Source organism: Nicotiana tabacum, chromosome 16, assembly GCF_000715075.1.
Source record: "Nicotiana tabacum cultivar K326 chromosome 16, ASM71507v2, whole genome shotgun sequence".
In the NCBI taxonomy this organism is placed as follows: domain Eukaryota; kingdom Viridiplantae; phylum Streptophyta; class Magnoliopsida; order Solanales; family Solanaceae; genus Nicotiana; species Nicotiana tabacum.
The window spans coordinates 161,959,671-161,972,808 of NC_134095.1; the positions used below are offsets into that span (position 1 = coordinate 161,959,671).

At 25.5% G+C, this 13,138-nt stretch overlaps 1 protein-coding gene across 1 annotated transcript; it reads right to left on the minus strand.

Moving 5' to 3' along the window:
• Positions 1 to 564: 564 nt before the first annotated feature.
• LOC107805539 (glucan endo-1,3-beta-glucosidase 5-like) lies at positions 565 to 2,968 on the minus strand. Its single transcript, XM_016629596.2, has 2 exons — positions 2,329 to 2,968; positions 565 to 1,769 (listed from the first exon to the last, which is right to left on the minus strand). Exon 2 carries the CDS (start codon positions 1,560 to 1,562, stop codon positions 603 to 605), a length of 960 nt encoding a protein of 319 aa, XP_016485082.2. The 5' UTR covers positions 1,563 to 1,769; positions 2,329 to 2,968; the 3' UTR covers positions 565 to 602.
• Between the last annotated feature and the right edge of the window lie 10,170 nt (positions 2,969 to 13,138).

Here is a 13,138-nt window from a genome sequence, read left to right on the forward strand (position 1 = left end):
ACCTAGATATCATGTCTATGGGATGTCAATGCAATAACTAAAACTGTTCTCTTTGGTATATTTCCTTCCATTACGTGACTTACCTAGATATCAGTCTATAGGATGCTATTATTCACCTAGAAAGCATGGCTATACGATCATTTAACAGAGTTATATTTTTACCCACTCGTAAATTTTCTCAGTATGCTCAACCTAAAAAGGCAGCTTGGTGCACTAAGCTCCCGCTATGCGGGCAGAGTCCGGAAAAGGGCCGGACCACAAGGGTCTATTGTACACAGCCTTATCCTGCATTTCTGCAAAAGATATTTCCATGGTTCGAACCCGTGACCTCCTTGTCACACGACATCAACTTTACTAGTTATGCCAAGACTCCCCTTTAATATGCTCAACTTGTAAATTAAAAATAAAAATTCCCAAAGAATAGAGAAGTAAGACATGGATTTCTTTAAATTTTTTCCAGTTTAAATCATCTCTTTTTTTCGTGAACCAAATCCCAAAATTAAGTACAATATGGTCATGAAGATAGACATATTCACCTCTCCACAAACTTTTTGCCAAGACTCATTCAAAAAAGAAAACCCCTTCAAAAGGAGGTTAATTAATTAAAACCACATGATTAAGCAAAGAAATAAAACAATACAAAATAATGCAGATAAAGCCAACCCTAATGGTATAATAGTAGGATTTGAATCCTTGTTGTAACTAGCCATTTTCCATGCACCATTATCAACAACATCTATTGATAATATCTCAATTGGGAATCTACAATTTGGTGTAGAAGGATCATCTGTTGTAATAACGCCCAATCCTTGAAAACCACAATAGTCAACCTGTTGACTATTCATCTGGAAATACATATTGAATGCAAATGAAGCTCTCTGAGTGGAATTGAGATTCTCACAAGTTGCTCCAGGAGATAATAACGTGCAATCCGATGAATTGCACGCGTAGTTAACTTGCTCCATCAATTTTTCATTACCAGCATTAACACTTTGATCGTAAACACACCATCGATTTGGCATTTTTACTGTCCCTTTTGCTGTAGTTGGCTCTTCATCCCGATCTTTTAATGAGAAATCAATCTTGTACTTAGGTGATCCGTCGTGTCTATAAATACCCCAATGACGTTGATATTCGCCCCATTGTGTTACCATCCTGTTCTCATCAGATAACGCGGTGATATATACATTGATTGTCTTGTTTGGACGCAGAGGTGTTCCTTCATTTCTTTTTAAATATCGAAGTAAACCACGATGATATCTTTCTGCATATTTTGGATTAGCATTTGGAAAACCATCAGTAGGCCAACCAACTTGTCCTACGATAATTTGCATGTCTGAATATCCTGCTTTTGTTAAAGCTGAAACTAGGGTATCGTATGTGAAAGTGAAAATGTTTGTGTAAATATATGGACCGTCTTTGATAGAGTAATTTGAATTATTTTTTCTATCAAAAAATGCAAAATCAACTGGCATTTGCTTAGTGGAGAGCATGTAAATTGGGAAAATGTTGATAACTAAAGGTGAATTGTGTTCTTTGAGGAATTTTAGAAGATCCAACATTTTGCCCTTTATATCTTCTCTAAAATCACCTTGTGATGGTTTTGTCACATTTGTTAAAATGTCAGTGAAATGTGCTGTTGTGGTTTTGATATGTTTGAGGTCGTGACGATCTAGGGCTTTTCGAGCTTCTTCCAAATAGTATACAACCTCGCATTGATTCTTTTCTCGTATCTTTTGGTAAATGGTTCATTTCCCACGTAAAGATACCTGAAAAAAGAAAAACATATATAAGACAATCAACGAAGAAGACTATTGATACAAAACTCTGTAAAAGGAAGCTCGGTATACAAAGTATCCAGGGTTTATGCAAGGTTTGAGAAAAGGTCGCATCCCAAGGAAGCGTGATGTAGGCAGTCTACCCCCGACCCGGGCCCATAGTGGCTTGCCATGACCGACCTTGTGCCATTGGCATAGGTATTGTATGACCTACCTTAGCCCGAATTCCTTTTTATAGCCCTAAATTATTAAAAAACAAGAAATGATCATGGCGTTGTTCATTAGATCGTTTCTGATGGGCTCATAAAATTTTAGGTGATTTGGAGTCAATGGTTAATTTCATGGCTCTAACGTCACACGGAAGACAACTTTATAGTTGATCCAAAGCTCCCCGGATACAAGCCGTGAGGATTCTTGATGACCGATGATACAAGTTCGTGATCGTTGAAGATCCACTTCCGCTAGGAGAAACCCGTAAGTCTCTTAAACTATTATTTAGGTTAAATACTTCAAAATAGAAAATAGGAGTTTTGAGAAAGTATATAAGAACCTGATATCCACTCCATTATCAACATGTTTCTTCACATTTTTTCCGACCCAATCATAGATATCCTTGGAGTTATTCATACGTCGTAGTTGGAAATCTTGAAATGTGACTGAGAGACCAATACTGCTATTTGCAAAAGCTGGAAGAACGTTTGTACTGGGACTAAATAATTTCAATTCTGGTATTCCATTTTGTAAAAGCAAATCCACCACCATAGATGGTACCAATTGTTGTGTTGCCATTCTACCCCAATTGATGCCAACAAAACTATCAACAAGAACATAATTGAATGAGAATAATGTTCCCAAACTTATCCAAAATAATAAGATCGTTTTTCTATTCATGATTCTCGGAGGAAAGGCGCTTTCCCCCGATCTTGTGTGAATACGAGATACAAAATATGCTTCCCGGAATAATGTTCCTAACTGAATGAGAATAATCTTCCCAAAATATGATTCGTGCACTGGGCTGCCCGGCCCTTTGCTCCTTTTTATTTTTGGAGGAAAAATATTTTGTTCATTTATGGTTTAACTTCCTTAGGTGATAGTTTTGAGTCATGGGGTTTTTGTCCATGGATTAACTGAGGAGGTTTGATTTATCAATGTTAATGAATTTGAAGTCCTACATATTTTAGGGTTTGGAAATGTGAATTATTGGTACATGTTTGCTAAGAGAAGGAAATGAGAGGTGGATGAGCTTGAAGGAGAGAAAAAAGGCGAGGGATTTGGGTTTGCTTAGGATTTTAAGATGGTGAATTCGTTAATTAGAGATTTATACTTTCTCTAACAATACTATATTAATTGTTAGATAAAAATAGGTAGAATTACATAAATTTAGCGAGGGATTTGGGTTTGCTTAGGATTTTGAGATGGTGATGATTCATTTTCCCTTTTTACCTTGAGATGGTGAATTCATTACGTTAAGATATTTCGGTAACAACATCTCTATACAGTATTCATTCACTATAAAAGTGAAATTTTTTTCGGAATCGATTTTTGTCCTCTATAATAATATTTCACTATAGCATTCAAAAACTATTAGAATAAACACAACTGTTATAAAGATGTTTGACTGTAATTGCATATCCTATTACCAATCCCGCAGCCAATTAAAGATTTGTATTTCCTCTAACAATCCTACATTGTTAGAAAAAAAAAATTAGGTAGAATTACATAAATCTTACCAGAGACTTAGAGTTCCAACAATTCTTCACGTGTAGTTTCAAATACTCTAATTTACGTGAGTGTCCCTTCTTTTATATTTTCTCTAACGGAAAGGGCCTAATATACCCACGCACGGTGGGAAAAGGCTTAAACATACCTTTCATTATATTTAGGGTCCAAATATACCCATATTGTAATATAATTGATCCAAATATACCCTTCTTCTATTAAATTTGTCGAAGGTGAACATCCAATCATATGTGGCCCAGATATTTGATGAGGTGGATGCCATATGGCATGCCACCTCAGCGCCTATCCGATCCATATATAAAAAACTAAAATTTGAAATACGATATTTTTTATGGTAGTAGTAATGGTGGCAATAGTGGTGGAGGGGAAAGAAATTTTAGTGGTAGAAAAAAAATAGAAGGGAGTAAAATAGGTTAGGGGCGCTGAGGTGGCAAGCCACGTGACATTCACCTAATCAAATGTAAGTGCGAAGTAGGATTGAATGTTCACTTTGGATAAACTTAATGGAAAAGAGATATATTTGAACCAATAGTAATATAACACGGGTATATTTGGACTCAAAGTATAACGAGAGATACATTTAAACCTTTTTGGATAGTACATACGTATATTTAGCCTTTTTCCATTTCTCTAATAATACTATATTTTAATCTAAAAGGATGAAAATTATCTATACACCAACTTTGCTTCGAAATTTTTAATTTTTTTTTTCTAATTTTGAATAATACACATTCTCCTCCTCTTCCTACCCCAATCGAGCTTTTAAATGCCTATTTACCTCTATGTTATCAACATCAATGTCTCTCTCTCTCCTTCTTTTTCATATGATATTTTTATTTTTCATTTATCTTTCTCTTAAATATGAAAGATTTTCTTTTAATGTCTTAAAATTGTCTTTATCGAAGTATTAAAAAAGGCAAGATATAGGTATGTGACGGTAAATTTGTTATAATCTCAATAGAACGCCGAAAGAAGAGGCGACGTATTTGTTAATTCTTTTTTTCTTTTTAGCAAATAGGTCTGCTAGGTGGGGCCAGACACCAATTTAAGGAATCCGATAGTGGACCCATAATTCCCCAAAATCCTCCGCGTCAAACAGGCAACAATTCCCGGTAGGGCTGCTTATCGGACGGATTGAGCGGTTATTTACTCTTAACAGTTTGGTTTATCGGTTATCGACTTTTAAATATATTAATCCGCTAGCCACCCGATAAGATATTGGGTGGACTGGTATAGGTTTAGCTCTTATCGGCCTAATTCAATCAAAATAAAATAAAATTTAGTCTCTGCATGTTTAAATAGGTGTTCGACATACTAAGAGGGACGAAGCAGAAGAGACACCGTGATGGGTAAATCATCTGTCTAGAATCTTATTAATGTTTATGCACATTGGCTTAGCTAATGTGAAAGATTTCTTGGTGTACTAATATTATGATTAGAAGTGGGCATACTATCTATTTTACACATGTCATCTGCTTGGACAAAATTGTTAGGTCAAGAGTTCTGTTAGTTAGAACTTACAAAGATATATTTGCTCAAGTTAAGAAAAAACAAATATAATTTTAGCTGAAAGTGAAAATTAGCATCTCTAATTTATAGACGTAGAAGTCACAAAAATAATTTCGTGTCAATTAGTACAAAATCATACATTTAAATCTTAATCCTATTGTATAGAACAGAAATAAAACATATAAAAATTACTACAAGATGACAATATATAAAATGAATATGAAGAGATTTCTTTACGAATCAAACAATGTAGGATCACAAAAAGTTTATAAAATTATTACCTACTAATAATTCAAAACAATTGAAAAGAAAATCATATGTCTTGATATTATGTTAAATAAGATAAAAGTTATCGGTGTGTATAAACCTTAATACTCGAAAACAGTGAAGAAGAGAAATATGAGTTTGAAACAGTTATCAATTTGAACCGGGAACAATTTCAAATTCCTGGTGGATTGACAAAAATTCAAGTAGGCAGAAGTTTAGTTGAATTCAAACGTCGAAAATAGTTGGTAAAGTTCAATATTACAATTCTATCCAACATAAATTATCTCATTGAAGGAATTTAGGCTTGTAAGGGCATAAAAGTCGATTAATATTTTGAGGATATTTTTGTCGATCAACATTTAGCGTGGAACATTCGTACTTTTATCATAATATATACTATCTCAATGGGTATTTTTTTTTATAATAGATCGAATAAGTATTATATTAAAATATTGAGCTAAGTTATATAATAAACGTTTATATTCCCGAGAACGATAAATATTGATCATATATACCTAACACAATAAAGAAGAAACTGCTCCATAGACGTTCTCAATCATCAAGCAATATTCAATTAAAAATTTGTTTCAGTTTGATAATTTCATCACTCCTTATCATTCTTCCTTCTCAATTTCAGCATATAACCCTTAAAGATTAGGAGAATTACGATCTTAGTTTTAAAATTCTAATTTAAGAGCCCACCAAAAATTATATTAAGTTTATGAATACATTAGCCGACCAAGAAACTAAATCTTTGTGTCCATGGAGAACAAATTAAAAATTAGAATATCAGTCGATATAAAATATAAGTTTCCTACTTATTCTCTTATTCTTTTTTACTTTTAAACCTACGGCAATTTTAACTTCTCCGTAATAGCGATTTTAACTAATTCTTTTTTCCTTTTGAAACCAACAACAATCACTCTTTGTTAGGGATAAAACAACTAAAGGAGTTTCCCACTTATTCTCTTCTTCCTTTTACCTCTATTTCATATGGCAATTTTGTTTCTTTTTTTTGTTTGTAAACATAACCTTTATTTGTTTTTACAATTTTATCCATCGTAAAATATATTTACGAAGAGTTAAAAAAATGAATGATGTTTCGTTAAGAGCCTTCCTTACGTGGTTTGCGTCTGTACTCATATGACTGGGTGTATAATTTTAAAAACCACATAAACACTATTGGATAATGTGTTTGAGTTATATAAAATTATAAAATTAAAATTATAAAAATTCATGAAAACGATGAAAGTTGTGCCCATTTAGTTAGCCCAATGAATAAAGAAATTATGTCTTACGTAAGTCTTGAAATGCCTTTATCTATATCTATATTATATTAAAAGGAGAGTAGTGAAGCATGTGGTTAAATCAAGTGGCAAGCTAAAAAGAAGTCACTTGGCAATTTAAAGACAACATTAAAAATTTGAATCATAAATGGAAACATAATTAATGGAAGTAGTTAATGAATCTTATACTTAATCTAAATAGATCTTAGACAAATTTAATCTATATATCTACATTTAAATTTATATTTATAAGTATATTTATATCTATATTGATTCACCCATAGATTATTTTTTTATTAGCTAGAGATATTGGAGGTAAAAATTAATTAAAAATTCTAATCGAAAATATAAAAAAAATATAGAAAGACGTAATTGAGATAACCTACGACTATTTATACATTAGAGTAAGTTAAAATATAAAATAAAATAATAATTTACTTAAGTTATTAAACATATATTGAGTTTAAAAATTAAATAAATTCAAGCAGCAAAATAAGATCTTAAATAAAGTATATATATTATTTATAAGGTAAGAAAAAACTTAAATAATCAGTAAAAAAATATTTTAAAAATAAGAATAATAAAGTCATATTAATATTGATAAATCGGGCAAACGAATATTTTATACGTAAATATTACTACAACATTCAGATATAATGTGTTCAAACAATTAAGAAAATATTTTTTTATTAATATTTGAATTGAGTACAGTAAGTTTAAGTTTGAAAGTATAACATAATCTTTAAAAATGTAGTCAAATATAGAATATAGAATAATAAAACTTATTTGAATTTGAGAAAGTTTTTAAATTTTTATCTATATTATATTAGAATGAATGTAGTAGAAATAAATATTAAATTCAAACAAGCTAATAAAAATCCACATGACAATGTAATAATATTAGGTATTTAATAATATAATATCAAAAATAAATAATAAATAGAGAAAAAATAAAAATTCAGATTTTTTATCATAGAGAAGAAGGGTAAAACTTATTTAAATTTGAGATGGGAAAGTTTTTTATATTATGATAAGAAAATTCATAATATGGATAAGTCCACGTAACTCAAGTCTAATGGATAAAATCAAAAACTAAAAATATTGAATAATAGAAATAAATTAGAGATAATATGAGATATTTATAAATCATAAGTTTAAAAAATAAAATAAATTAAATATACAATGCTTAAAATCTTATTAAAATTTAAATAATTTAAAATTTTCGAGCAATATTTTTAAAACAAAATAAATATTTATTTTATGATTAGAAATTATATATTTATCTATATTATATTAAAGAATAGTAGATTATAATGATATTAAAAAAAATTATAAGTTAATGAAAAGCCACATAAAACGTAATAAGACTATATAATAGATTAAAAATTAGCAAAATTATTAAAAAATTATTATTAGAAATGAAAGGGAAAGGCTATTTGAATTTGAAATTAGAAATTTATTAAAACTACGATTAGAATGTCCAAACTATGGATAATATCACGAAATTGAAGTCTTATTTATGAAAAAATATTAAAATAGAAAATAAATTTCTAATATAGGTAATTTTACTAATAAAAATTAAAGATTAAATTTGTATTAAATCTAAAAAAGAAAGAAAATTTACGTAAGAAATAAAATGATAATGAAAATATTACTACAACATTAACATATAATGTGTTCAAACAACAAAGAAAATATTTTTCTATAATTAATATCTGAATTGAGTGCAGTTAGTTTAAGTTTGAATATATAGTATAATATTTTAAAAATGCGGTCCAATTTAGAAAATAGAATGATAAGAATTATTCGAATTTGAGATGAGATTTTTTTTATTTCATAAGTTTTTATTTTTTAAAATATTATGTAAAGAAATAAAATGACAATAAACATATTACTACATATATATAATTTGTTCAAACAGTTAAGAAATTATTTTTATATGATTAAAATAAAATTTTAATAATATAAATAACTTTCTAATATAGGTAATTTTACTAATGAAAATCAAAAATTAAATTTGTATCTTAAAGTTAAAAAACAATTAACTACATCTAATACAAAAATAGTTATAAGAGAACTCAATATATTTGTAACATAATCATCAAATATATGTATTAATATTTTAGACTAATTCAATTTTATAATTTAAAATAAAATATGATATTATTCTGGTTAAAGGTAAAAAATTAATATAAAAATAATTAAAATTTATAGTAGGGAAGAGAATGTAGTAAAACAATAGAGATAGTGTGAGGATACTTATACATTAAATTAATTTAAAAATAAATAAATTAAAAAATTTAATTATATTTAAAAATATTACAATAAGTTTAAATGATTAAAAAAATTGAATGCATAAAAATATACCAAATTTCAAGAATAAAACATTTATAGTTATTAAATACTATTAAAAGAATAATAAGAAAGATATTAATTAAGATAATAAAAAATTATATGATAGTAAAATAATTTTAAATAATAAATAATACAATAACTATAAGAAAAAATATAAAAAAAGAATTTGCATAAAAATAATGTGATGAATAAGACATATTTAACTTTTAGACAAAAACAAAGTGATAGTAAGAAGTTTGTTAAAATAATAAGATCTAATGTGCTCAAACAAGACAGATCGCAACATGATATGTTTAGTATTCTTTGATAATGACAGCAAAACGAAGTGCAAGTACTAAAATCAAGTAGTTAGGTTGCTACAAATAAAAAACAAAATAGGTTGCGCACTACGAGATTTGAACAATAATTTCATATCTTACTTCATAATTAATATCTAATGTTATATAATTTTTATCTGAGAGGTTTATATTTTAAGGTTATTTGCACATGATTCAAATAACCAACATCACAGTTTAACATGATTTGTGTCCGCGCATAGCGCGGGTACTAATACTAGTTATATTAAAAGGAGAGTAGTATACACTGTGGTTAAGCCAATTGACAAGCTAAAGTGAAGTCACTTGACAATTTTAGGACAACATTAATAATTAAAAATTATAAATGGAAACATAATTAATGAAAGTAGTTTAATAAATTTTATACATAATCCAAATAGATCTTAGACAAATCCAATCTTTATATCTATATTTATATTTATATGTATATTTGTATCTATATATATATATATATATATATATATATATATATATATATATATATTGATTCACTCATAGATTTTCTTCTATATTAGCTAGAAATATGGAGGTAAAAAATTAATTAAAAACTAGAATAAAAAAATAAAAAATATAGAAAGATATAAATTGAGATAAGCTATGACTATTTGCACTTTGGAGCGATAAAATAAAATTAATTTACTTACGATATTAAAAATTTATTGAGTTTAAAAATTAAATAAATTCAAGCAACAAATTAAAATCTTACATAAAGTATACAAATTATTTATAAGGTAAAAAAATTAAATAATCCAGAAAAAGTATTTTAATAACAAGAATAAAAAAGTCATATTAATATTGATAAATCATGCAAACGAATATTTTATATGTAAATATTACTGCAATATTTAGATATAATGTGTTCAAATAATTAAGAAAATATTTTTTTGTGATTAATATTTGAATTGAGTGCAGTTAGTTTAAATTTAAAAGCATAATATACTTTTTTAAAATGCGGTCCAAATTAGAAAATAGAATGCTAAACATTATTTGAATTTGAGATGAGAAAGTTTTTAAATTTTTATCAATATTATATTAGAATGAGTGTGATAGAAATATTTATTAAATTCAAATAAGCCAATAAAAATTTACATGACAATGTAATAGTATTAGTTATTGAATAATATAATATTAAAAATAAAAAATAAATAAAGAAAAAATTAAAATTCAGATTTTTTATCATAGAGAAAAGGGTAAATTTTATTTAAATTTGAGATGAGAAATTTTTTATATTATGATAAGAAAAGTCATAATATGGATAAGTCCACCTAACTCAAGTCTAATAGATAAAATCAAAAACTAAAATATTGAATAATAAAAATAAGTTAGAGATAATGTGAGGAAATTTGTAAATCATAAGTTTAGAAAATAAAATAAATGTAAATATACAATACTTAAAAGATTTAAATTTTTTGATAAATATATTAAAAACAAAATAAATATTTATTTTATGATTACAAAAATTTATATATATTAATAAATAGAAAAAAATAAAAATTCAGATTTTTTATCATAGATAAAAGGGTAAAATTTATTTAAATTTGAGATGAGAAAGTTTTTTATATTATGATAAGAAAAGTAATAATATGGATAAGTCCACATAACTCAAGTCTAATAGATAAATTCAAAAACTAAAATATTGAATAATAAAAATAAATTACAGATAATGTGAGGAAATTTGTAAATCATAAGTTTAGAAAATAAAATAAATGTAAATATACAATACTTAAAAATATTATTAAAACTTAAAAAATTTAAAATTTTCGAGAAATAATTTTAAAACAAAATAAATATTTATTTTATGATTAGAAATTTATATATATATATATATATATATATATATATATATATATATATATATATATATATATATATATATATATATATATATATTAATAAATAGAGAAAAATAAAAATTGATTTTTTATTATAGAGAAAAGGGTAAAACTTATTTAAATTTGAGATGAGAAAGTTTTTTATATTATGATAAGAAAAATCATAATATGGATAAGTCCACATAACTCAAGTCTAATAGATAAAATGGAGAAGTTTATAGATTTGTATAAACTTGAAGTTTATACAAATCTATAAACAAATCTATTAACAAATCGAAGTTTATATCTATAATAAACTTAAAAATATTATCAAAACTTAAATTTTTTTAAATTTTCGATAAATATTTTCAAAACAAAATAAATATTTATTTTATAATTACAAAAATTTATATATATTTATCTATATTATATTAAGAATAGTAGTGATAATAATATTAAATAAAGTTACAAATTAATGAAAAGCCACATAAAACGTAATAAAACTATATATTAGATTAAAAATAGCAATTAATTTATTAAAAATTTACTATTAGAACGAAAGGTAAAGACTATTTGAATTTGAGATTAGAAAGTTCTTAAAACTATATCGAGAATGCTCAAACTATGGAGAATACCACGAAATTGAAATCTTATTTATGAAAAATAAAAAAAGAAATACATATTTAAAAATACATAATACAGGTACTAATGAAAATTAGAAATTAACTTTGAATCTTAAAACTAAAAAAGGAATATAATTTACGTAAAGAAATAAAATGATAGTGAAAATATTACTACAATATTTAGATATAATGTGTTCAAACAATTAAGAAAATATTTTCCTATGATTAATATATGAATTGAGTGCAGTTAGTTTAAGTTTGAAAGCATAGCATAATATTTTGAAATTGCGGTCCAATTTACAACATAGAATTATAAGAATTATTTAAATTTAAGATAAGATTTTTTTATTTCATAAATTATTTTTTGAAAATATTATGTAAAAAAATAAAATAGTAAAAATATTACTACAATATTTAGATATAATATGTTCAAACAATAAAGAAAACATTTTCTATGATTAAATTAAAATTTTAAAAATATAAATTAATTTCTAATATAGGTAATTTTACTAATGATAATTAAAAATTAAATTTTTATCTTAAAACTAAAAAGAAAAGAAAATTTAACTGCATCTAATACAAAAATAATTATAAGAGAACTCAATATATTTGGAACGTAATAATCAAATAACTTATGTATTAATATTTTAGACTAATTCAAAGTTACAATTTAAAATAAAATATGATATTATTTTGGTTATAGGTAAAATATTAATATAAAAATGATTTAAAATATAGTAGGGAAGAGATGTATAAAAAAATAAAGTTAGTGTGATTTATACTTTAAATTAATTGAAAAATAAATAAATTAAATAATTAAATTATATTTAAAAATATTAATGATAAAAAAATTTCGAATAAGAGGATACAAGCATAAAAATATACCAAATTTCAAGAATAAAATATTTATATTTATTAAAGACTATTAAAAAGATAATAAGCAAGATATTAATTAAATTATTAAGCTAATAAAAAATTATATGACAGTATAATAATATTAAATAATAAATAATACAATAACTATAAGAAAAGAACAAAAATAAAAAAGAATTTGCATAAAATGATGTGATGAATAAGACATATTTGACTTTCAGTCAAAAACAAAGTGATAATAAGAATTTTCTTAAAATAATATGATATAATGTGCTCAAACAACACAGATCACAACATGACATACTTTGTATTTTTTAATATTGACACCGCAACGAAATACAAGTACTAAAATCAAGGGATTAAGTTGCTACAAATAAAATAAAAGTTGTCTACTACGAGATTTGAATAATAATTTCATATCTTGCTTCAAAATTAATATCTAATGTTATATAATTTTTATATGAAAGGTTTATATTTTAAGGTTATTTGCACATAATTCAAACAACATAGATTACAATTTGACATAATTTGTGTTCGCGCATCGCGCGGGTACTAATACTA

Bases quoted from the DNA above. Each gene is read 5' to 3' on its own strand.
- LOC107805539 (XM_016629596.2), bottom strand. From the start codon at position 1,562: ATGTTGGATCTTCTAAAATTCCTCAAAGAACACAATTCACCTTTAGTT.